Raw genomic sequence first — 27,691 nt, forward strand, 5'->3', positions numbered from 1 at the left:
CTGTGTGGCTTCGAATATGAACTCTCAGTGTTCCATTGCTTGCAAACTTCTGTCCGCAATACGGGCAAATCTTCTCTTTTTCTCCTGTGTGAGTCTACACGGGGTGGGGAAAGACAAGAATGAAAGCTTCAGCATAGCTTTGAAAGAAGTGAAACATGGAATATTTTAACTGTATTGACACTGACCACTATTGTGTCCATATATATTTTATACCATCACATCAGGCGTAGATTCTAAGGAATTAGCTATAGGCGTTCCTTCAATTTTCTTCTAAAATTTCTAAACAAATCTCATTACTAATGGCAAAATAAACTGGCTTTTCAGCTCCTAAGTTTACTGTTTCCTAAATAGTTACTATTAAAAATGCCCAATTTACCTTCGTGTATTTTCATGATTGCAAGAATAAGACACCTGTTTTTCAGTTTGGTATCTGTGATAGTGGTTTCTAAACCAGCAAACAATAATTTGGTTACCTAATAAAATTAATCTTCACAAATGGGTCTGTTTTTAAAAGCTTTTAATTTCACAGAATTTTATTACATTATGAAGTGTAGTGAAAATAATTTACCTAACCTAGTATAACTTTTCCTGCTGCAAACTTGAACTGGAGCTTTAAAAGATCTCTATGGAGATTTGCGCGCATGATTTCTGCCACATATGAATGGAACTCAGTCATCAGTTCATCTGAAGTTTGACATACAACAATCCTTCAAACTGCAAATTCTCAGTGATTTCAGTCAACACAAATTGCATACTGGATCCTATCTAGTTTGTAATAAATGCTGGAATCAGATTGCATTTAGGGAATTGATCACAAGAAGTATATTGTAATTGTCACTAACACTAAATCATACACCGAGCTTGTCTTTTGAAATCAAGCTTTTAAGGCTAGAGTGCCTTGCTGATAGAAGAATTATTTCAAAAATGGAGAAAAAAATAATCACAAACTCTTCCATCCAACCTCTGTGGTGAACAGCAAGACCACCTTGAAGTAAGTTACATACACGGTTCTCATCATTTTTCATACTGTACTTTCAATGCCCAATTCTGAACTGAAGATTTATCAGCCTATTGAGTAACTTTTCCTTATAACTGTGACTGCTCTTTTAGTGGAGAATTTTGGATTACTTAATTTATAAGTGTTAACTTAATTTAAATGGAATAGGAAAGATAACACAATAAATTATATGTACAGCTGACAATTTGGGTTTCAAGCTTTGCACATGACTCTTCAGATAGGGAAATTAATTCTTATTTTCATGAAAGACATTGAAGTGATATAAAATTTTTCATTACAACATAAAAACCTTATCTCACATAGTACATACTATGCTGCAGCTCAAGGAAGAGTAAATGAGATATCAATTCAATACTGGACTTGCATAGTTTTCATTCCCTGATATTAGGGATATGAACATTAAATCCCTCTTGATTAGGATAGAGTTCTTCAGAAATAACTTATATCTCTAACAGCAACATTGGGGGATAGCAGACAGACAGCTATTAATTCATTCCAAACAACACACAAAAAAAAAAAAAAAAAAAAAAGGATTTCCGGGAGCAATACAACTACAAGGTTCACAAACATACAGCTAGTCCTAGTCTGACAGCAGCACAAAGCAATAGCAATTACAATTAAGAAGGAATAGGGATAAACGATAAACAGTAGCTGCTTTCCATTAAAATACAAATACATATATGTATATGGCCATTTTTAACGTGAAATAGTTAAGTCATACTGAATTTTTTAGAAAGGAATCTGAGTAACAGAAGTTTAAAAAATTATGCAGAGCTCATCAATGACTCCAGGTAATATTTTTGATTTTTGGATCTTATAATCCATCTTGGCAAGATCCTTCAGAAAAAGTTAATCTCAAATCAATGTATCAGTATTACAGGCTACGTGTGTTACTCAAGTGATTAAAACAAGTAGATAAGGATGAAACGGATTGTGCGTCTGAAAAACAGTTTGTTTCTTCCAAACCAATCAGTTTGTCTAATGAAAGATACTATGCCTTCCTAAAGTCTTGCTCCCCAAGAACATAATCAGAAACAAACCGCAAGTTTATTCTGTATACCCTTTATTTTTGAGTTCCTTAGACCAATATATTCGGGCTTGAAAAACAAATGTTCTTTCATACTCCTTATTCTAAAAGTAATATAACAGAAGAGAGGAAGAGTATCCTATAATATAAAGTTCTCTCCCTATTATAGCAAAACTCAGCTGATTTCACAGGCTGAACAACTGATGAATCAGGTTATTTGAATCTCAATCATCTCACAGTACATGTACTGAAAAGTACCAACAAGGCAACCCCATGTCATTCTAGTTCTTCTAAAGTACAGGTGAAAATCTTCCACTAAGTGTATCTGGGAGAAATACATCTTCATTATACAGTTATGTCACTCAATCACAAGAAACTTTATTTTCCAGCAACTATAATTAGTAAGTAACTTAATGCATATTAAATATGAGACTAGCAACATTTAAAACAGACTGAAGACAGAGACAGACAGCAAATGCATTTACATACATTTAACGGAAGACCAAGACCTTTAAAAGACCACCAAAGAAACCAAAGAGACTTTGCTCCTAGTTGGTTCCATTACTTTTTGCAATCTGTAAACATGTTAAAAATCAAACACTTTAAAGGAGGCAGTGCTGTCCACTACATTAGAGAATTCAATAGTCTGCTATCTGCCAATAACTTGATGTAGGCTCCAAAGATGTGTGCTAGTTCCCACACCTGTAAGACACAGTAGGGTTGGAGAGACGTTGAAAGACTCCCTTACATTTTTTCCTCAATTTTAAATGTAGATTTGTGTTGTAATGCACAGTACTCACCATAATCATGTGCTGCAAATATTGTACCAAGTAACTCAGTTACACTCACTTTTGTTATTACAATTTTACATGCATATATGAAGTGCATACTATATGGCAAATAATATATGCACTCTCACAATCTGCATTTCATGGCAACACCTGAGCTGATTTTCCTCAGCTGATTTGTTCTTGATTCAATTGTTTTCTTCACATTTCTTCCCCTAACATAAATCTTACCTCAGGCCAAACTAGTGCACAAGCTTTCTTCTAAAGTTTACCCCAGTTCCATTGCAGAGATCAGTGGAAAGGAGTATGGTAAGAGCAGTGCAGCAAGTCCCATCGGGCTACACACCTGATGCTGGAGTACATACACTGGATTTATACATATGCACCTGCTGCAGATTCTGCATGCCACCAATAACCCCACTATTGTAATAAGCATTTTAGAATGTTAAGCATCGTCACAGATTTCTACTGAAAAGCCAGAAATGCAGAAGCATTTGGGGATTTTATGTTTTTACTTTAAGGACACAGAAGGAATGAATATGATAGAACTGATTCTACTCACTTTTTTATGACTCTTCAGGACTGAGGGTGTCACAAAAGCTTTGTCACAGAGATCACACTTGTATTTCTTATGTCCGTCATGTACAACTTGAATATGAACATTTAATGTGTCCTTTCTTTTGAAAGTAGCATCACAATGATCACACTTGAAGGTTCTCTCACCTTATAAAGAGAAAAACAAGGTTTAAAGATACCAGATTTTTGTGGAAATACGCTAATGTTTATTGTTTCAGAAAAATGAATAAAAGCAACAAGGACAAATGAAAAGCTGGGTCCTGAGAACAGAAAGAAAAGAAGTATCACATCAGGTAAAAATGTCATTGGGAAATTAAGAAAGTAGAAAGCAGTCATCACAACAACATAGCCAGAATTGTGATATTAAATTCTATAGCCAAAGGTGAAATGGCAACCAGTGGAAATGGCTTCCAGTGAAACAGAGCACAGGTTTTATCAGCATCTCCAGTAACAGACTCTTTTTATGGTAACAAGCAAAAAGATGAAATAGGCTTCATCTTTTGAAACTTAAATGGTAAGACATCTTCCTGAATTTAAAAGAATTCTCAAAACAAGAAATACTTGCTTTGAGTAACCTATCTCATTCACATCAATAGAGGCAAACTCATATGATAACGATGAAGTAATTTTTAAGCGTTACAGCAATATTACTGTTCAAACTGAGCTGATGTGGTTGAAGGTTAGGGCAGAGGCCAGGTTAATATTGCTAATAGTTTTAAAATTCAATGAATTACCTAAAAGAGGGGAAGAGACATTGTATTCTGAAAATCTGCATACATCTTTGGGGGGGGGGAGGGGGGAAGTGATTCTTCAGAGAAATCATTACAATGAACCTTCTCTCTATCATTACTGTGAATGCAGAAGAGAATATTCTCTTCTATTTGTTAACTTCTTGATTAAAAGTTAAACATCTGCAACATGGCATTCATTCAGAAATCCACAGTCTAAACTGGAAATCAGGTGCCCATATCCCAAAAAGCTTTCCAAGCAGTTACATCACAAAGAAAGATCACCATAATCTAAGGACTATCCTCCACTTCTTATTTTTTAGAACACAGGTCTGATCTGCAGTCTCCTGATCCATATGAATAAGATACAGACTTGTATAAGCACAAGCTACTTTTTCCAGTAGCAATGATGCACATGTAGAGGTACACTTATTTCCTTGCTATAGCTCAATAAAGGATAAAATCATCCCAGCCTTGGTCCCAGTGCAAAGGCCAATATGAATGGAAATTGATTTCATTATGTTGCATATTAAAGCCGATTTGATGCTCCATGTTGAAGCACCAAAAAACTTTTTTCTTTATTATATATTATACATGTAATACATATAAGTGAAGCTTAACAATACAGTGGTGCCTGAAGTACCCACAGACATTCCAAAGCCTAGTTAACTGCTTCTCTCCCCCATAACCCAACCATAACTACCCCCCCACACCCCAAACCTCTCATTCTCTGTTGGTTTGGAAATAAAAGTGGTTTTGTCTTGGGTGACACAAGAAGAATATGCTAAAAGGTGTTAGAGTGTAAGTTGTCTTATCCTAAAATACTTTCAGTGTAGCTATTCAGAAAAATTTTCAAGGTCAACAGGGATGCAATTTAATATGCTGTTATGTGGAGGTTTAACACTGATACTGCTTCTAACTGTTCAGTGAATCACTTCAGTCCTCTTCTTGGGAACATGAGACTACCCTGCTAACAAAGTGAAGTCATTACTATTTTTACTAAAGTAACATGCACTTTTCTACTGCTTCAACAAAGGAAAAATATTCAAGTAATTTCTTTTAAAAGTTACTTCTTATAAGAACTTCTAGGCTTCATGGATTTTTTTTTTTAGGTAGTCATTTGTTTCTTTCCGCCTCTTAATAACTTCGCTCCAAGTCTGAAAATAAATTGAAAAAAATGAAGCAACACCAGACATAATTTGAACAAATTGCCATGTCTTCTGAAGTAAGAAATATTTGCATGATTTCCATAAATTTACATGATATCATTATGGTTTAAGACACAATTCAACATTTGCTGAGTTTCAGGAGGATTTGTCCTTTTTGGTAAAGTTTTGTTTGCAACCTTTCCTATCGTTTTCAGTACTGCACTTCTATTATGATTTGAGAAGATAAATGACTTTCAAACAACAAAAAAAAATAATAAGGTAGTAAAAGATCAATCAATTTTCAAATAAAAAACCTCCAAAGTCAGGGAATTTCATAACTAACATACTGTTCAACCATATCTCCTCTGTGTGTACACATTATAATACTCTTCAACTATACATAGTTGCAACGCCAACTATGTATTTAGCCAAGTCCTGGCTTCAGTTTAGCAAAATTTTTCAACATGCAAAGTAACGGGAAGCCTAGAATTGAGTATTTTTTCAAATGTTATCCTGGATGAAGGCAAATAATCAGTGTTTCTCCTCAGCTTCCTTATTTAGCAGAAACCCTATTCTCATTGTAGAAGAGCCATCAGAACACTATCTCCACTCACAGTTGGCTCACTGAACAGTCTTTATGTCTTGTCTTCCTTTTTTTTAAGCCATAGACAAAGATACAGGAAAATTTAATTAAAAAAAAAAACCAAAAAACAAACATTAATACACAACTATGGAAGGAGTTTCAGAAGGTTCCTCAACTTTAGGCATAAAGCAAAAGTCTAAATCACTTGCAACAAGATGTGAGTACTAAAACTCCCTGAGAAGCTCTGGAAATCCTCTTGTAGAAGACTGCAGAAAAAACAGAGCTACGCAACCTATCTAATGATACCTCATTGTTGTGATAAAGAACAAACAGATTTCATATGGTAAATGTAAGAACATACCTGTTGCTTAAGAACTATCACTGCCAAAAACCAACTCTTTCCACCGTCTTTGTCAGATAAGAGTAATATTAAAGTTACCAAATAAATTTCTAATATTAATTTATAAGAAGTAAAGAATTTCCACCATGTATATTCAGTCAACAGGTTTGCACTGTGCTAGATCAAGAGGTTTGTTACAAAATAAAATAGCAAAAGATATACATAGATTCTCTTCAGGCCTAGGCACTCTAGAGAATGGAAGTAAACAAGAAAGTATATCATTGACTTCAGCTCTTGAAACCACTGAAGGAGGGAAACTTTTTCAGACTACTTGACATAAAACTACGATATCAATATCCACAAATGCCTCCAAAGACGGAAACACAGCACTGACACAATATATCCTACAGTGGTTTCCCCCAGAAATACACAATGTAATGTGAGTGTCTTTCCTGGAACTGGCTTTATCTACTCCACTGATGCACTCTGCTTATGACAAAACAAGATAATGAAAATCAGGGCTACTTGTGCTTTACTTGAAATGAGCAATCTTTAGTACCACTTCTGCTGACCCCTGCAGAAGGAGCTAATTAGTATTTCTCTTACTAACAAGCATTCTGCACGTAGATTTTTACTCTGGAAAGCAAATATATATAAAGGACGATGTCCTTCTAAACCAATGTCATCCTGTTCATGCATGTCTCCACAATCCTAGACAACTGAATGACCCAAGTGAGAATGCTCAGGGTTACTTATTCTTGTTAGCCAGGTCTCTTACGGCCTCATGAGCTACTATTACCCAAGTATGAGCTACCATACACTTATCATGTATCATATATCCTTCCTAAACACTACAGCTGAGAATAAAGGGTTAGCCCCAGCATTGCCAATGACATAATGAGAACACAGTTACTAAAAGTATTACCAGCAGCATGCCTAAGAGAAAAAGCTTATCTTACTCTCAGAAAACAAGTTATGTTTACACAGCTAGAACCTAGGAGAAAAAAGAGAGCTTGGATTTTTTTTTTTTATTATTTGTTAGTTAGACATATTTGATCTTGAATTTTGAAAGTTATATCCATGATGCCTTTTCCAATTTCAAGACAGGAACACCCGAAAAATGAATTTATGAAATATAATTTTCTTCCAGTAAATTACGTTTGTAAAATAAAATTTAAGTCATTCTACATCATTCTGCAGAGTGCCTGCTTCTAAAACAACAAGAGGATACTGAATTTTTTAAAAATATATGATGTAGGCTGAACTTCAATTCTTCCTAGAAGTTTCAAGCTTCACAAACAATTTTTTCTTTCCTATAGCACAGAACAGTAAAGCCAGCTAAATACATCTAGAGATTCTGGTTTGTTTCTCTCCTTTCTTTAAAGAACAGGTATATTTCAGTGCTATGAGAGGGACTATCATCCAGCTGTAGCAGGACAATGCCTATAATTGTGAGTTATTTCAAATATCAGAAACTCATTATCATGGCAGCACAACTTGTCAGTCTCAGAGGTAGGTCATAAGGGGAAGAGTTCTACATTTCTTCACCGGGAACACAAGCTCTTCTCAGACAACAGCAGAGCCCCTTGTTTTAATCACAGCCTTGAACTAAAACCAACTTATTCTTCAGTTCATCCTAGTAACAACTTTCACTTTTCACTTTGCTATTGGTCTGTCAACACTTCTTTTATAGGACTACAGACAAAAGAGATGCAGTATGACTATAAAAGCTTTGCTTATATTCTGCTGTATTAAGGCTTCCTTGTTAAGTTGATCAGTTGTTGGTTTTTTTCTTCCCAAAAAAAGAAAAAAAGGTTTGAAAATCTTCCCTGTGATTAATAAAAATAGCAAATATTATCGGTTTAAGGCTTTCACGCATTTTGGAGACAGTTTTAGCAAAGATGGCAGAAGTTACCACCTTCAAACACCTACTCTGCCCCTCAGCGAGACACGTCTCCTTTTGCACTGAGGAAGACTGATTAGACAATGTCTGTGCCGCTGCAGTTCACTGTCTGATATTTTTAATATTTGCTTAAATAGTGGTGGTTCAGGAACAGCTAAACCTGCCACAAATCACAAGCCTAACTCAAAGACCTCAAATTTCCTGAGCTCCCATTCTCTTGAAAAAAAAAAAAAAAAAAGGTCAAAGTGTGTGTTTTTAGAGAGACCTTTACCAAGGCCTACAATTCTGCATACTGTGAATTACTGCTTTTGGATATCCTGCAAATGCTTGGTTCTTTAGAATACACAAGTTTTTAACTTTTTCTCCCCATCATTTTTAATATTTAACATTGGAAGAAGATTTTACAAAATTCAATGCTTTGTGAAACTGCAGAAGCTTTGGAAGATAATTGTAAAAGAACCAACTAAACACACCAGTCTAATAATTCATCTAACAGAAACACTGTTATACTGGATTAAAAAAAGAAAGGTTTGTGGTTGTTTTAATTATACCAACATAAATATTCCCCATATCAAAGCTTCTTCTAAGCTACAAGGATTTTAGACCATGAATATTTTCTAAAATCTAAATTGCTGACATTCACATGGTTGAATGGTAGTTTAGGGCTCTGTAAATATCAAAGGCGGAGAAAATTCCACCAAAAATAAATCTTTACACAGTCAGTTAAAAAACAGTAGAGAATGCCAAGAACAAGTTACTCATGAGCGAAAATGGCCACAACATTCCTCTGGGCTGCTAGTTCTATGCCAGAGGCAGGAAACATTAGCCTGGACTGGCACAGGAGAGAGAATCTCAGTTTCAAGCTCTAAACCAGATTACCTACAAAAGCTGAGTAAACCACCAAGTTATCTCTGCTTCCACTTCTCCTTTCTTAAAATGGAGGTGACACTATCATACTTAATGCAGAAAGAAATCTCTTGTCATTAGACCTCAAACCATTGCTATATTTTCTACAGCATATTTGGATTTGCATTTAAGTGCATTTTAAAGACAAGGTTTGAATTTGGTTCTGAATCTTCTAACTCCCTGGGGTTAGAGTTGAATGTTAAAACTAATTTAACATAGCAAGTTGCATATTGGAACAAGGTGCCATATGTCTGTTTTTCTCAGTCAAATGTGAGAACTGAGGAAGTTCTTTTTCCTCTCTGACTTAGCACTTACTGTTATGGATTAACAGATGTCTTTGCAGAGAGAATGGGGTTCGGAACAAAGCTTTGCATTCCTCACACTGGAATGGTCTCTCTTCAGAATGGGTCTGCAGATGAAAGACAACATGTCAGAGGAAAGGGTCAGGGAAATCAATTAGCTGTCATTACAGTAATTATAGCTAATTTTCTAGACTAGATTCAGGAGGGGATATCATAGCAATTTGAAACATCAGGGGATGAAGAATTAAAACAATCATTCTGCCATTATCCAGAATCCTGGAAGTCAGCATAGCAGCTACCTACTAAATGTACCTTCCCAGTCCTAAAAATGAGGTGTGCATATAAACAGAATCAAAAACATAGAATAACCAGGAAAAAAACCTACAAGGCTCAGTTGTATTGCTTCATCAGTACTAACACTGGCCTTAAGACTGGCCTTAAGTACCTATTAATATGAATACATGCTTTAAAATTAAACACATGTACACAAAACCCTTTTTCTCAGTTAAGTTTGAAGGCAAAACTGATCTGATTATCTCAAGATAGTATCTAAAATTTGGCAAAGAAAATTTCTCAAATCATGAGACTAGTCTCACATATCCTTGTTTCAGCTTCCTGTATTAAAAGTAAAAAAAAAAAACAAATACCACACCAAAACCAAAAAAACCATAGGAGCATCAGTACTGAGATTTTTGTTTGCTGTAGAAAAATTCATTGTAGCTGAGAAACAGCCTCAAAGGCATAAAATAAAATAAAAGGCTAAGCTTGGATGAATCTCTCAAACTGCAGAGTTGCTGAAGCAGGTTTCTCTTCTGGAGCTTAGGAAACATCCAGTTTCATTCTACTTCTGTAAATTTCAAAGCACTTCCCCTGTTTCCTAGCGTTATTGAGTGCTGTCCCACTGTAGATAGTAAATTAATCCATACAGTTTATCTACCCAATTTCCTACTATTTTTGCAAAGGAAAGCAAATTTTTAAAGCATCAGTGTCTAAACATTCTATTAGCTCAAAAGGACCTTAAGTAGAAGCTGCGTGCCAAGAGGAAAAGGGGATGGACACTAAGTGTTTTACAATATGCACGAAATTAGGTAAAAGAGTTAATTTTGTAGACTAAGGGTAAATATTAGCATAGTACATACTTACATAATCTATTTCTCTTATTCATAATATCATATGACATTTATAGCTATCCCTTAAACTACAGAGGAAAAAAAGGGACTGTGGGGAGTCAGCATAATTATTTAGATGTAGACTGAGGGCCTTGAACCTAGATTGACTTTAACACAAATGTCCTCTTACATACACAACGGTACCAGAACATTAGAGTACTTGCAATGGTATATAGAGGCTTTGGATTCAAAGTCAATTCCTTGACCTCAGCCTATGTCACTTAAAGCAAAAAGGCAACTGGAGCACCATCAAATGTGTGGAATATATCACAGGTTACATAAAATCCGCTGAATGTTTCAGTCCAGCTTCTACAGGTTTACATCACAGTTTGCATTAGTTGACACCCTGCTTTGCAGTTTCAGCAGTCAGGCCAAGGATTGACAGGACATGAAGAGACTGAACTACCTTCTCACCTCAACAGGTGGTTCCTCCAGAACAGGGTTGAGACATATTGACGAGACACTGTGGGGAAGCTCGCAGTGCTGCTGTCTGTGCTGTACCTGTTCTGTGGATAAATAGAAGGGTTCAGTCTCTAGGGCTGTCAATCTGGCACCTTTCACGAGCGCAAAATTCATGTTGTTTATTTAAAAAATGCCCTGTTTTAGAACACTCACCACTTGAGTGATAGTACTGAAGAGCACAGTGATTTGTACAGAATTCCTTCTTAGCATCTCTTTGACAGTTCTCCTAGTCTTTTGGTCAAAATACAACTATTCATCTGCACATCTTAACTTCACTACAAATTAAAAATACCTAACTGGGCATACCCACATGCAACGGTACACAGATCATCTGCCTCTTTTGTGAATGGTCCAGAAACAAGCTAGGTCTATTACAAAAAGACATGCAAATCTCAATGACGCCAATATCCCCCCAAACGAGCATGTTAGTTCTAATAGTGTCCTTTTTTGTCCTACTAATAGGTTCCAAATCAGAGATGGCTTCCATTCAGTCAGAGCAGGGGGCAGCCATACGATCAAAGCAACTGAGGATGGGCTCTTATGGAATATTTCATGGCAGCCTTTCCTACCATAGCATTTGTGGAGGCTTAAACTCAGCCCAAGGCTACCTATTCCCAATAGAGAAACTGAGGGAATACAGTTGTTTCAATTCATTATGCTCCCCAGGACCAAACAACCCTGGATTAACCATAAACCCTTTAAAATCCTGTGTCTGCTGACCTATTTCTGATCACTGTCACATCCTCATGTTTTATTCTCTGAACTCATCCTCTAGACATCGCAACAAAGGAGCAGATGGAACAAAAACTTCGCTTCCTCCTGTATGGAAGTAATGTGGCTTTTATGGCAATCCAATCTAACCTGGATGAAAGGTGACTACTTTTATCTGTAGCACAACCCAATACCATATTTGCCTCTTAATTTCAGATACTATTCTCTTGCCTTGTCACAAAAATGGAACCGTATTCTTCATATGATCACTTAGTCATATAGTCTGAGCTTTTTCGAAAGACATCTGAGCTAGTTCCACATCGCATAACACTTCCCGGTGCTGCCATCTCCAAGCATGTGACAAAGCAAGCTTGCACATGCACCTACACAGAGCAGTGTAGTACTTGTATGCAGAAGCAGCACATCAGAGAGGTACCACAGAAAGACTAACAGTTCCTACCTCTCAGATCTGTAGCTGTAAGGGTGTATGTAACGAGTGCTAAGTCAGGGTTCACATCACAATGCTCCACTGAATAGAGCAGATACACTCTTAGCAACTCCACTGTCTATCTCCCAGTGAAATCCTGTGAAATGTCAGGAACTAATCTCCTTCTGCACCTTTGAAATGACCCAACATTCACCCACATCTGAAAGATCTTTAAAAGCACATGTTGTGGGAGCCATTTTTATTCTGATACTTCCAACACAAAATCAGATTAAATAACCCCCATAAAGGAATCACAGAAACAACAGCAACAAGAAGCTTCCATCTAAAACACAAAACAAGAATTCAAAAGCACAAAATGTGTATGTATCCTGTTTCTTATTATAAATAAAAAGTATGTAGCTCTACTGTAAAACCTAACGAGTTTTTTCAAGCGTGTTGCTCTCAAACTTGAAAGCATGTTTTCTGTTAAATGCTGTTGATTTAAGTGTTTTTAACTACTATACCCATCATTCCTACTGCAGGTTTCTAAGCTCCCTGCTACTAGCACAGTAACTGCAACCCAGAACTCAAAAAAGCACTCTGAAATTATTCTGAGTCCAACTTCTCTTCCTCCAAAAGAAAATGAAACCTAGGAGGACATCTTAAAGGAATACACATCTAACGAATCATTAAAAACCCAAGCTGAAGAAATACATAGAAGTATGATACACAATAAAGGTTTAAATTTCCACTGTTACTGGATCGACATTCCTGTGAATAAGCAAAAAAAACTATCGTCCTCTTCCCCTAGTAGTAGTGCAGCCCTCCCAAAATCATGGCACTTAAAACTATTTTGGCATCCCAAACTACCACATGCTTGACTTACACCTTACAATTGGTTTTGTGTATACACATCCCCTCCGTTATCTACTGCCTCTCCGTGTTTACATTGTTTACTCAATGGAGAGAGGCGTGTCTAAAAAAGCAATTCAGGACATCTATGTCAGTCTCCTGTCTCTCATGCTCACCTTTTCATTTAGCAAGTGAAATTAGAGACCTAAATGTGGATGTATGAATATTCACAGCTGTTTGGGTAAACTTTATGTAAACACAGGAATAAGTTTGTTTCATTATAGGACAGGGTTGATTTACAGCCAGTAATATATGCAAACAGTTTTGGGAAATAAGTACTCCAACATGCTTTATGGAATTCTGTCAAAATTAGGTACTCACTAAATCTGTCTAAATTTTAGGATTTTTCCCATTAAGTGGAGCCTCTAATCCTTGCTTATGCTAGTGGTGCTGCTGCTTTAAACACAAAATTGGGTCAAAGTGTTTACTCATTCATACTTAATCCTGAAGTCTGTTTTCAGCCCAAACTCCCTACCAGTCATCAACTGCAAATTAACATAAGGAAACATGTAAAAAGTATTCATTTAAGATATAGAAGTATCTTTCCAGATAGTATTTTATACATTTTCCTTAGAATATATCCAATTTGTGAGATTCTGCCCCATTTTCTTAATAAAGTCTAAAACATAAGATACAATCACAGCATATATGGGAGCTAATCTTGTCCTTCAGCAGGCTTCTGCATGCTTTCTGTTTTAGAAAGTCATCACCATTTCATCCTACGAGAGGCATTATTATTACTCTTACATGATTTATGGCTGGAAGTGCAAGAGATGGTGCAAAGATCCTGTGCCAAATTCCCAGATGGCATATAACATGAGCCAAACTGCAAAAGACTTGTAAGTATGGGTATATCAGTTTCGTCAGAAGGGGGAAAGGAAGGGCTAGTATTTAAAAAATGTAAAGGTAAAAAAAAGAAAAAAGAGCAAAGGGTTCCAAATACTGGGCACAAAACCAGACAGGTAATTTTTTCTTTCTTTCTTTTTTACAGTCTTGTAATTCTGAAACAGCAGTCATGGATACAACCTTGCCATTAAAAATGTAACCCCAGGTTAAAAATAATGACAGGCATAGTAGAAATTAGGCCAAGCAGATTTGAGCTTAAATCAACAGAAGCGGAGCATCCCTTCATGAGCCTATTTTGCAGGTAATGTTTCTTCTGATGTTGTTTTAATGTGTGAACACTACCCAGTGCAAATCCAGCACAGTTTGAAAGCATCTGCTGCTAAGTCCAACAATGACTGCAACAGGACTACACTTGTTTTAACCAAATATGGTATTTAAAAAAAAAAAATTTGAAGACATTTTAGATCAGTTACGTTTTTAACTTGATAACCTAATATTAAAAAAAAACCCCAACAAAAAAAACCCCAGAAAAGTCAAAATGGGGATTTATTTGATGCTTTTAACCAAGCCACTGTGATTCCCTTCTGCTTATTTCACTTTTTATTTTTTACTAGAATTCATTTAGTATTTTGAGATTTTGGATATAACAAAGAACACTAAAAAAATACATTCTCCAATACTTTAATCCCATGTTTATAAGCATGCCAGAGCTTAAGGATGAACCACTTAAAAGAAAAAAAAAATCTGCAAATCTGAGGCTGGCAGACCTGTAAACAACAACAGCAGAGTGCTTTACCTTCTTGTGATTCTTGTAAACATTTCTGTGGGCAAATCCCTTTCCACAAAGCTTGCATTTATAAGGTTTATCTTCACTGTGTATTATTTTGTGTGCAGTCACTTGATCAAGTCGTTTGAAGGACTTATTGCAAACCTCGCAGGTGTAGGGGCGTTTTTCTGCAGAAAATGAGTGGGGGACATTTAATCTCCTGTTTATACAGGGGGAGAAGATGAAAGGCAGAGACAGTCATCTCCTCAGAGAGATTTCTGCAATTAAGTCAACCCAATTAAGATTAAACCAATTAGAAAGACATCTAATGCCCTTTATGTTAGACAGTTAAGTCACTTCACAAAAGATGAGCCATGGTGTATCTCAAGAAATTGGCACATTCTTTGCAATAATCATTGCTAAAACTAAATTCTGATTAATTAGCTTAAATCAAAAGAGAATGACTTCAAAGAGGAAAACTCTGTTTCCAGATTACAAATGTGAAAGAGGGCATGACAGTTTAAATGTTTTAAAACTTAATTAACAATATACATATTAGCTTCCAAAACCAAAAGTTCCTATGCAAAAAGCCTTTATGCTTCAACTGGTGACTGCAACTTAACTACATTAATGCTCATCCAAAAGTGTCAAAAGAAAGCTAGGAGCCTCTGAGATATAGATTATGTTACAAGAAATGAGCTTTTGGTGCAGACTGATACCAAGAAAATAGTTCAATTATAAGCCTATGCAGCTGTAAAAACCTGCATTTTTTAAATGCTAATGTATTTGACAGAACAATGTTTGTTTCCATTGTGTTGGGTGATGTTTCTAATCACTGGTGAAAGACATAGAAAAACTAGATTGCAGTGATCAGAAATCCTGGCAGAGCCAGTTTGTGTCATACTGCCAAACCTATGGACAGGCCAATCCCCGCTCACAGTGACCTGTTCTGGCAGACAACAGGCACAAAGAAATATTTGTGTGTGGTCTATGAAACGGTGTGGAGTATGAGCTGCTTTCCTCTGGCTGGAAACTTTGTGCATGAGTCCAATGAATGTTTCCCTTTTTATCACAGATCTCTGTCTGACAGCATACCCCAGCACCCATCCTCTTCTCTTCAACATGAAATTTCAACCACGGTTCTTAACTTCCTCTTTAAGCCAAGTAGCAATCTTTTGCCCATCCCAGCTAACTAACATCATCTACCCCAGCTAGCATGAAAAAATAGCTTGACAAAGCAGCAATAGGAAGAAGACTATAGCATTACACTCGGATTTTTGAAAGGCTTAGAAAGGATAGCTTAGATGGTTTCCTTGGAACCTGAGATCTGCTTGAACGGCTCAGGACAACCCAGAATTCATCAAGCCTTCTACAAGAAACTAATTCAGGTAAAATCCTGTATACATTAAATACATGTACACATATATATAGGTTTGTGTTATTTTTGTACGTTACCTGAATGAGTTATCATATGGCGTTTTAGCTGGTTAGCTGAAATAAATTTCTTGTCACATTCCTGACACTCAAAGATCTCATGGACCTGCAAAATGAGTGTTTAATGGTAATTAAATATGTGTCTCAAACAAGGTAAAACATCTTACATACACAGAAATTCTCTAACAGACCGTAACTATTTCTTAGCTAGTAGCTATACTAATACTTATGAATATTCTGTGATTTCCCCCTTGCTAGTCCCTTGGTGAACAACAGTATCTCTCAAAAAATAAATATTCATAATTGCAAACAAAAAATTATCACTAAAACTATATTTAGAAACACAGGGTATGCAAATTTGCAATACTAGATCCATTTAAAATACCATTATTATGAAAGCATTAGAAAAACACGATACAGTAGATGCAGAATACCTTTTCAGAACATTTCCTTCTAGTCAGTAAGACATAAGTAAAAATAACACAGTAACTACTTCATAACTGCTGTAAGAATTTTAAAAAACAAGTACTATCAAACTGTTTCAGGATTGTTTCTCTTAAAAGCTTTTAGAGACAAAACAGTGGAGGGGCAGCAGTGTCTCTTAAACTGTAAATGCAGTAAGCATTAGCGGGATTTTCAAAATCACAGCACATAATGTCATCAAGGACTAAATGTTGGAAAAACAGAAGAGGCAGTTGAGAGCTGCAACTTCTGATACTCAATTAAAAAAAAAATCCTGTGTTATTTATTGTTCCCCAAAATCTCAACACATACAAAGTTCGCCACCTGTCAAGATTACCATTCACGTTCCACTCTGTACTACATTTGCCATTGGCAGCCTCCCCTTAACCTAGTTCCAGTGCAACCGAACACACATTTCAGCTTTTTGGAACTGCAGCCTTAGACAGCAAAACTTCCGGGCAGAGCTCACATTTCATAAAGCTTTTGTGGAGAACATTATAGACTTTCTGTAGGAGAATCTAGCAGCTAAAAATAACAAATATTAAAGGTTCAACACAACACTCTAATGAAAAACATTTGCGGACAGCACAATAAAGAAGCTCAACTAAGACTTCCACTTAAAACAAACAAACAAACAGAGATTCTCCGTAAGTATTCTGCCTCACCATGTTTTCATGCTGCTACCCACAAACTAACTTTAGAGCAAATTAAATGTTTTAATAAACTAAAAAGTGGTTATGCCATTTCCTACAATCTCTGCAGACTTGCACACTTTGGACAGTGACACTTAACGAAATGCTCAGACAGAATCAGGTAGTAAGCCCAAATGAAGATCATTCATTCTAAATATTCTGTTTACCCACCTGCATTTCAGATAAATTTCTCTTATATGCACACACAATCTACTACTCTACCCCTTCCCAAAAGATCTAAACTTTTACTTAGATTGTTAACTGAAGTTTACATAATTCTGCAACCAAGTGCTATCAGAATTCCCCCCAACACAATTATCTGAAATAACTTGTAAGGTATTCCTAAACATAATATTTAATACATCAGAACCCAGACTGTGCTTTAACACTATACAAGTGTCTGATTTCAACTTACAAGCATTGTTTAATAAACAGTCTCATTGAATACATTTGCATCAAAACAGAGACTTCCATGCGTGTGCATTAAAAAGCTACCGCTATCAAATATGTATTCTATAGCTGATACTCTTTAATCAATGCTTTAGAAAAGAATCAGACACAGACTTGTGTGCACGTGCATTAAATAGCTGTTGCTATCAAGCATATATTCTATAGCTGGCACTCTTTAATTAGTTCTTTAGAAAAATGCACAATTACATGGCAAAACAACAGCAATAAAATACAGCAAATATTTTTATGAATAATGATATTCAAAAGGATTTTCATTTTAAGAAAACGTGTCAAGCAACACGCACTATGAGTATACAGGCTATAATACCACAGACAAGTGCTCGTGCAATGACTTATTTGTATAACAAAATTAGTCCCATTAGGGGACTGTTACAGCTATCAACATAAACCTCCGTTACATTAAAGTCAGAACATACTTACAATTGTTTCACAGGCATTTGAAGAGCTACACCTTCACATAGCAACTTCCTAAGTGCTATACAAAACAGCACGCATCTGAACAAGATTAATATATGCTCAGATAAATATACTCCCTCACTTACAGGACTGACGATCTTAAAATTTTCATTGGTCTACTGAAAAGCAAAAGGTTATTCAAAAGAGTTTTGGGGGTGAAACTGAGCTAAAACTTTGAAGATACAAGTAATCCATGATCAGCTTTTCCAAAAACTAATTTGAATTTCAGTCTACCACTGCAAGAACTGGATGAGACTCTGTTGGAAGGCAAAAGTCAAAAAAGCTTTACTGCCTTACACTCACAGGTGTCCTTAATCTTCTTTCTTAACAGGAGAATTAGCTACTTTACCATTGAAAACACCTGCCTACAAGAGTCAGACACTCACCCCACAGCTGAACAGCCAGAAAGAGATATACCCACCCAGTCTACCTACAAGTACTGAAAGTGTAGCACTATCAATTCCGACTGCATCATCCTGGGAAAAGAAACCAGCAACGCTGGGATTTGTTTGAATTTTTTTTCCCTTTCTACTTACAGAACAGTAGAGCTTCAGTGGAGAGGCCTGGCAGCCTGTGCTATTCACATGTATATGCTCACTTTTAAGTTTAAGCTCCTGTGAGCAATTAAAATCCAAAACATGAGACACCTATATTCAAAGGTACAAAAGGAACCCTTTAGCAAGAATCTGCATCAATGAAGACAACACTCCCCTCGCTTGCTTGCTCACTATTATCATCCTTGAATGATTGAATTTTGCATTTTACTTAAACTTCAGAACTTAGTATCAGAATATAATTCAGATGGTGTTTCATTTGCTCTGGCAGTAGACATCACAAACCTGCAGAAAGGAGATTTTACAACAAACTTTTTAATTCTATTACCCAGTCTTCTGTAAGCTCCCATACAGCATTTCCTGAGTCGTGTTTGCCGGGAATTTTTTTTTTTTTATACTACCATATCACTTAGCAGCCCAAATCATGGACTACTATAAGTATCAGATAGAAGGATGTCACTTTACAATTGGAGGATAAGACAAAAGAGAACAGATGGACATAGACAGAACGGAAAACAAAAAGATATTGATCGCCACAAAAAGCAGTAATATCAGTGGATCAACATCATAACTGTTGCTAAAGTTTTGTAGGCATTGTGCAAGAGGAGGGTATTATGGTAAGTAGTTTTGGAAATCAAATATAAAATAATAAAATGTAGATCGGACTATTCTGGGTAGGACTGTAATCACTAAGGAAGACAAGATCAGAATCCAAAACGATTTTCACACTCTGAATGAAGCTCCAAAACACTCAATGTTTAGGAAGGAGAAATCAAATGCACAAATGCTACGTGATGACCAACAGTTTACATAGCACCACTACAGAAAACATTAATGAATTCCAAATGAATTCAAAATCTGAATAACAAGATTGATGCTGCTGTTAGAAAGCACTGTCATTTTGAGATGTATTAATAGACATATTCTCTGTATTAATAAACTCAGGACAATCATTCCACTATACTTGGCACTACCAAGGGCTCAACTAAGCATCACTGCTCTTCTTGTTTGGGCAGCTGACTTCAAGAAGCATAAAGGTGAAAAAGGGAATCTACAAGAACAAAAAGCTTACTAAAAGAAAAAGTAGTCTGGAAAAACAGATGCATGAAGAAAGGTTGAGATAACTGTGTTTGTACACCCTAGGAATTGCAAATGCAGTTCATAACAACTTTGCAATGTGCTAATTGTTACAAAGAAGACAGTGGTGAATTTTTCCTGGCATTCTCCCGAATAAGACAAAGAGCAATTAACTCAATTTGCAGTAAAGAAGAAGATTTAAGTAGGACATCAGAAAAAACAAACACTGGACTAATGAACACATTTTAAAAAGTTGATGGCACTAAAGCTGAAAGTCAGAATACAAAGCGACGCCTATGGAGGTGGCAGAATTTTCTTTAGTGGAACTTTTCAGGAGTCGAGACAGTGCCTATCTAGGATGATTTAGGCACATGCTTACCCCCCCCCCCCCCCGCAAAAAAGAGGGGGCTAGAAAACCTCCTGAGGTCTCTTCCAGCCCTACATTTCCTTGAATTTATTGCGATAAACTAAAAAAAAACCAAAAAAAACAAAAAAAAAACAAAAAAACCCAACCAAATAACCCAAGAGGGTAAGACTAAGGGACAGAAGAGGATGACAACGAAGTTTAATTATGCATGGCAAAGAAAGGGCTTATCTTTAGACATTTAAGGCACAAGCAATCCGCAAGACACACAAACCTAAAAATGGGTTTAAAGATGACATGAAAGCTGCAGATCTGAATGATCGTGTCTTCAGAGAGTAAACAGATCTTTTAATCTCCCCCATAGCCAACCTCTTTAAATTCTTTCTCTGTGTTTGTCAGATTTCTCTCTTTCTGTTCTTTGGGCTTATTTTCTGTTATCTCCTACACTTTAGCTTTCTATTCTCTACACTTCCTATTTCTTTACACTGACAGGAAATGGGTGAAAAAACCATCTCTTTTCCTCCCTGTTTCACTATTATTTTCTTACTGTTTTTACTGCCTGCCTAAATATTTTTGGCAATGTAGGTGATGGATCCTGCCCCACTTCCTACAAAAGCAAAGTAATTCAAACAAACAGAAGGCACGAGCCCTACATGCAATCTCCTTCACTATCTGATGTAGGTGTGTGAATCCGAGATATCTATTTTCTGGATGTCTTAAAAGAGGAGCCAATCAAGAAGAGGAAATAAAGAAGTTTCATGCACAAAATCTTCGTGGTGATTCTTAAGATAAGTAAGCGCTCAACTGACCTACCATCAATGCTACTTGAAAAACTTGTTAGTGCATCATAGTGTCTGCACAGAATTACAACTACTAAAACAAAACAAACATTTTAATAAAATGGACACACTAACAATGATCTTTTGCACTTCCAGGGCCACCATAAGGTGCAGTGATGAGTAAAAATTGTAATTACAAGTGGCAAGGCATACCATGATTTGGTCTGAGGAGTAACAAAGTATAGCCCTGTTAGACAAGAAATGCAGGGCATAGTAATACAAGCAAGGAGAAAAACAAATTAAAAAGGAGGGGCCCCACCATTTCCTTTGCAACAGCATATTTTAATTGATATCATCTATATCCTCAATGGATTCAGGTTATAACCAGGGCATTATTAAAGACTTACAGTTAATCTGATAAACAGTACAATGTAGCTTTTTGTAAAAACAGAATCTCCTGGGTTTTTGTGATTTATCAAATTAATCTTACAGGGACTTCCTTTGGGTATAATGGATTCAGAATCTCATATTCATAGTCCATCTGTATTTCTGTATGAACCCCTTTATTTCCAATAGATGCCTTTCAAACTGTTAACCCCTCCTATTCTGGTTATAAAAGATTACAGGCGTAAACAAAAAGACATTAAAAATTTGTTTTTGAGGAAGAAATTTTTTTACTACTGCATAACTAAATTACAAATAACACCCTTACTGATATGTCACAAAGTAATAAGAAAGACTGATTGTATTTTGTACAAAAACTGAAGGCTCATGAACCTATTTTATGGTCTGTATGTATCCTATCATTACATAACATACTTTTAGATTTAGCTTAGAGTTTAAGAATGCTGAAGAACAGCAGGCAACTTTGACTTAATGTTGGAATGCGTAAATTATACAAGCACAAACATCTTTGTATTTGGTAAAAGATGCATTAAAACTTTACAAAGATTTTTGGTTTAATCAATTGTGATTACAAAAATAAATACCCACAATAAAATACATTGGTTTTGTAACCACAAAAGAGATTACCCAAAGGTTTGCGTTACAGCAGCTTTCAAGTGACCTAAGCACCACAGTCTCACATCTTAGTGAAGTCAAAGCCTGCTGTGGGTTAGCCTTCATCTTACTGACCTTTCGATGCTCTTGGAGATTTGTTGCTGAGGAACATTTCTTATTGCACACTGAACACATCAGCTTCTTCCTAGAATTTCCTGAAACAGAAACAAAATACCACCAACATCTTTAAAAGGAAGTGCTAAGAAAGAACCTAAATATTTCCACTGAGTCTGTGACTTTTCACAGGTCATTTGACTGACATAAGATTTTTACATTGTATCCCATCTTCAAAGTGTTCCCTATCAGGAGTTCTCTGTGGGTGTCCAATAAACCAGTTACTGATGGAATGTAAGTCAAGAAAACTAAAACAATAAAGAAAAAAACCCTTCAAATAGATGTTATCACACATCACCAACCCAATATGAAGAGCACAATTCACAACTAAGAACAACTCATTTTATAACTGAACAGTTGATTTCTTCCAGAAGTCAATACAAGAGTTAGTGCAGCAATGACAAAAAAGATCCCAAACTGAAGTCAAAACCACCATTTCCCACTTTTCTTTATTCAGAAAGCATTAAGCATTAAGCATATATTAATGATATATAAAATTATATATCATTAACTGTCTTTAACTGAACAAGACAGGGAAATTGTATTAGCACCAGATCATGAATTCAAATCTCATCTAAAATGTAGATTACAAAACAAGCTACAGGTCAGATACCAGATGTATTTTCCTTCCCTTTTCACAGTTGCTTTAGAAAGTGACAGAGCATTTAATTGGGTTTATCTATTATTTACCTTTTGAAATTCATTTTAGTAACCCACAAAGCTATTTTATTACAAGACAAAGCCACCACAAACCTAATTATTTGTTTATAATTACATGCCCATGCAAGATATTTCCTAGCTTATGTAAAAAATGTTCATATTACATTGAAGACTAAAAAGAACGGACACAGAACAAAAGAGGAGGTGAGTACTGCTTAGTCAAGCACAGAGGAAGTATGGATCATAAACAAACTCATCAGGTGGCTTCCAGCTCAATTTTTCAGACTCTCAGCATCCTACATCTTTCCTGCTCTTGCTGTCCTAAAGAATTCTTATTACATTGATTCTTCTTACTACAATGTATGTACCCTGTCAATCAATTGGCTCAATACTTAAATTTGTAGTATAAAAAAAGTACTTAATTTCACATATGCATTTGCTGCTACAAAACTTATGGTAAGTATTTATATATACTAATATACACATAAATACAGGAATACACTTAGTATTTCAACTCACAAGAACATTAATGAGACCTTTTCAGAGGAGAGAAGGGTGATGGTGAGTATCTGTTCATAGCTTTGCATAACGGGCAACACATGTAACAATCCTTTCTACTTGCCCTTGCCCCCAGGTAACACAAGGCAGGAAGGAATTTTAGAAGTGTCCAGCAACAGTAGTAGTTTATTTTCCTTCCTGCGCTGACACCCAGTTGTGATTTCTGTGACTCCCAAGTGGTAAAATAAAACCTCTGCTCACTGTGCAGGCAGAGCAAAAATATCCTCCAGGTGTCTGCCCCCAGTCATGTCTGGAGCGATCATTCAAGAGAATTGCGGAATTTGTATACCACTACATAACTGACCGTAGCTAAGCCTAAACATAACAATGCTCATGGATGAAAAAAATTCTTACTGATACTAAAAGAGGAGATAATCTTTTATAAGAATGGTTATGGAAGGGTTTCTGTACGCTGTAAGAGTTTGGCAGAAGAAAGAGGTTTCATGTAATGAAAACCTTACAAAGCATCTCAGTGCTGTCATCATCAACTAAAGACTGTTTTCTTTGCACTCTGGTGTTCTGCTGTCCCCACACATACTGATCTTCCATTGACATTGAGAGGGAACATGCAGAGAGAGCAGAATGCCAGAACTGAGATCTGCATTGTGGACCTGAGAGCAGTATTTTGCTCTTTCATGAAAACAGAGTGAAGTTTGATTCAAAACTATTGATTCACAGTGCACAGATATAAAAACGCTAGGGCCTAACAGGACTAGTGGATTGTCTGGTCTAGCTTCCTGCACAACAGAGGCTATAGAATTTTATGCAATACCCTCATCAAACCTAATCGTTTGTGAAGCATGTCTTCCAGAAAGACAACCCATTGTCTTTCCAAAATACCAAAAGATCAAGAACTCACCACTTCCTGTAGCAGTTTGTGCCAGTGGTTGATTTTCCTCACTACTGAAATGTTTTGCTTTATCTAATTATTTGCCTAGTTTAAACTTCCCCAGATTCCTATTACATTTTCTGCGGTAGACTAATGATTCATCTGGTATACAGTAATTTCTCCCTGGGGGAGGAGGAATAGTTACTCTTGCAATTAGTTACTTCTTAATTTTCTTTTTGATACAAATTAATCCATTAAAAAAGAAACCAAAGACAATGTTTACTCTGATTTGCAAATTTAAGGCTAGGAACATGTTAGAGGGTTTTCTTCCGAAGAAACATTAAACTCTTTCTTACCACTGTGAACGTTTTCTTTATGTTTTTTCAGGGCATCCTTACTCTTGAACCTCTTGCCACAGCTATCTGCCTTGCATATGAATCTGGCATCCCCTCTGCATGCCTCCTTGTGCTGTTCATAACTATATGGGATTTAAAAAAAAAAAAACAACCAAACCACACATAAAGCAGTATCTACAGAAACCAGACACGTAGCAAGTACACTGAGCTTAACGCATGCTGCACTGCAGAATTCCAAGACCACCTCATGCATTACTTACGGCAAATAGGAATGAAAGCATTTGACTTCTTTCACTGTTAGGATTCACATAAACTAACAAGCTTGAAAGCTAACATGCAAAGGGAGGCCAGCAATGATATGACAGCAGTCCAGTAACTCAGACACAAAACCTCGATTCTGAGCTGAAGGAAGTATTGCAAACAGAGCACTGAAAACTTCTTGAAGAGTCTCCTGGGCTGATATTCTCTGTGCACTGAAGTACACTAAAGAAAAATAAAAAATAAAAAAAAATAAGGGGGAAACACTCTACAACTTACACAGGCTTGCAGTAGCTAAAAACATGTATACAGCTCTACAAATCTTTAAGTAGGTGAGAAATCTATTTCATATGTGAAGTCTCCTGGAATTTAGGGGTACTAATCAAATGCATAAACAGCAAGAGTCAGGATCATACTACCGTATCCTCACACAGATTAATCTTACTTTGCATGATGTAAAAATTTACTTAACTAGCTACAGCACAAATCCAACTTCCACTATAGACTAGAAGAAACAAGTCTAAGTTCAAGAGAAAATATTTAATTGCCTCCACCAAATATTTCTGTGCTATATAATTTTTATTTATTTCCATGAAAGAACACAGAGCTCATATAGAGCTGCCAGTTCTAGGAATGTTCACATTATTCAGATGTAAGAAAGATCCATTTATTACAAGAGCAGCCTTAAGTGCATTCTATGCAATATAAGTCTGTTTCTTTCCAATACGAGAGAGTTAGATTAAATGTACTATCTATAATCACTTAAGCATCTAATGTACTATCTGTAATTAACTGTATAATAAAAAGTAATACATCTATTTAATTGCAAGCAAAAAATATATAAACAACAAAAGACGAAAACAGTTATGTTTTTGTACAAAAGTATAATTGTAAACCTTAGTGACAAAACTGCATATTTACACTATCAAGGACAGTAAAGATGTGCTCTTAAATCTCACATCTTTCATGTTTCTCTGGGTTTTTTTCCATCACCCAAATATTTAATTAAGCAAACGTGAAGTACTGTTTTTCCTGGTTTTTTGTCCTTCTAGATCACCATTTACTTTCTTCTAAATCTTACTTTAATTCTGTAACGACATCCACAGCTTAAAAATTACATCTCCTAAATTATTAAATAGTCCACTGATGGAGACCAAGGGTTTTGCACCAAACAGCAGCTCTGATCTGGTCTACAGTGTATGATTTTAAAACACAAAAAAATCAGCGACATTTTTGCGATTCAAATTGAAGTCTCCAACAAATAAAAGAAATTAACATTTTAAAAGACTAATATAAAGGATAAGGGTACAAATACATAAGCATAAAAATTAAATCTTAAATTGTGATTAAGCTAAGAGAAATAAATGATTGAATGAAATTGATTTAAATGATCCCTGCAAAAACACTCCTGCTTCTACTCACTGTCTTTGTAGAGCTTGTTTAACAGGGAATTTCTTTCCACAGTTTCGGCACTTAAATTCCTTTTCTTCACTGGGTTTTTGGTGCAAGGTCTGAAGATGTTCAGCTAGAATCTCCTGGCTGGCAAAACTGGATTCGCAGTTTGGGCATGCATGGTCCTCTTTACAGGTGAGGGTATCTGCATGATTGGAGGCGAAAAGAGTACAGGAACAGTTTTCAGGGAATATTTTGGTTACATTAAGAGAGACTCTCTGCCAGAAACAGATTATGCAAAATGGCATCACAAAATTCACAAAAGACATTGTCTCTCAATGCATTATAGACAGCCTATCTTGAGTGGATTACCATCAGCGTTATTGAAAATGGATGCAAAGTATTAAGTTGGGTATGAATCAGGCTGTTAGCCTCAATTAGTCATCCAGGTTGTCTCTACTTTGATAAAGATGCTGAGAATTCACCAGACAGCTCAAGTCACCTACCTTTTCTCAGACATCTTGCCTTAGGATTGGCTGAACAGCTTTATGAAAAGGTTTATTTCTCTCCCATCTAAGAAAGAGGGAAACTACACCTCTTAGAGTAAAAACTTAGCTTCCATAAGACTGAAATGAACTCCATCTTTAGTTCAAAAATTAATGGTAACTTCTCACGAAATCTAGGCTCACTCATTCACTCAGGAATTCACAGAACTGGCTGCTTCTTATTAGGCAAAGAAAAGAACCTCAACTGAAACCCAAATGAAGAGATAAAAATCATAAAAGAGCTCAGACTAAATCTGGGGAGCCTTTCAGTTCATCAATCCTATACAGTTAGTGTTCTCTTTCTTCTTTGTTACTACTTTTAAGCTCTCAAGTTATCCTATTTTTTACATATTGCTCACCTGCTATTTTTTCACCAGCTGGTTGCACTTCTTTATTGTTGCCACTGTCTTCATCTTCCTGGATAACAGTTACTTCTTCTTCTTCCTCCTCCTCTTCTTCCATGTCACTGTCCAAGTACCCAATCAGAAGTTCTGTGTCTGTTTCAATATCTTCCACAGCCAGATAGAAAATATTTTCCCCTTCCTGTTGCAAACAGTTAGTAGAAGCAATGAATAATTATGTCAGAAAAAAGTAAAATCTAGAGAGAAGTATGGGACCCTGAACCAATACTAGCCCTCAGCTATGGAAGGGCTGGCTCCATTCCTCAGGGAGCACAATGCTACAACAGCCTTTCTGAGACTTCTTTCCTAGTGAAGCTGCATGGATAAAGTGCCTTTCTATTCTGGTATTCTGGAAACATGCCCCTGCCTCACCTGTGAGGCTTTTCCAATTTGCACTGTAACCTAAACCAAGGTGAAGGTGGTGTTAAAGTCCTCCTCTTCTGCCACACTCTGCCTGACAAGAACTTGAAATGAAGAGTTTGTTTTCAAGAGTTTGAAAATGAAACATTCGAGTATTAGAAAAAAACCAAAATTTAAATAACCACCACAGCTTTAGCTCTGTCCCCTGTTGGCTGCATGAATTATATTCCAGCTTTCAGCAGCATGTTTACATACTGT

General features: G+C 36.2%; 1 protein-coding gene across 1 annotated transcript; it reads right to left on the minus strand.

The window, feature by feature from the left end:
- On the minus strand, window positions 1-27,224 carry PRDM5 (PR domain containing 5; the record flags this gene model as incomplete). Its single annotated transcript, XM_009572813.1, has 10 exons — window positions 1-94; window positions 3,396-3,556; window positions 9,333-9,426; window positions 14,643-14,800; window positions 16,068-16,152; window positions 22,036-22,115; window positions 24,478-24,599; window positions 24,868-24,960; window positions 26,158-26,332; window positions 27,032-27,224. Coding segments are annotated over 10 exons (1,255 nt in total), but the record flags the coding sequence as incomplete, so codon positions are not given.
- Window positions 27,225-27,691: the final 467 nt, after the last annotated feature.

The sequence above is a fragment of the Fulmarus glacialis genome, unplaced genomic scaffold, assembly GCF_000690835.1.
Source record: "Fulmarus glacialis isolate BGI_N327 unplaced genomic scaffold, ASM69083v1 scaffold2472, whole genome shotgun sequence".
NCBI classification, from domain to species: domain Eukaryota; kingdom Metazoa; phylum Chordata; class Aves; order Procellariiformes; family Procellariidae; genus Fulmarus; species Fulmarus glacialis.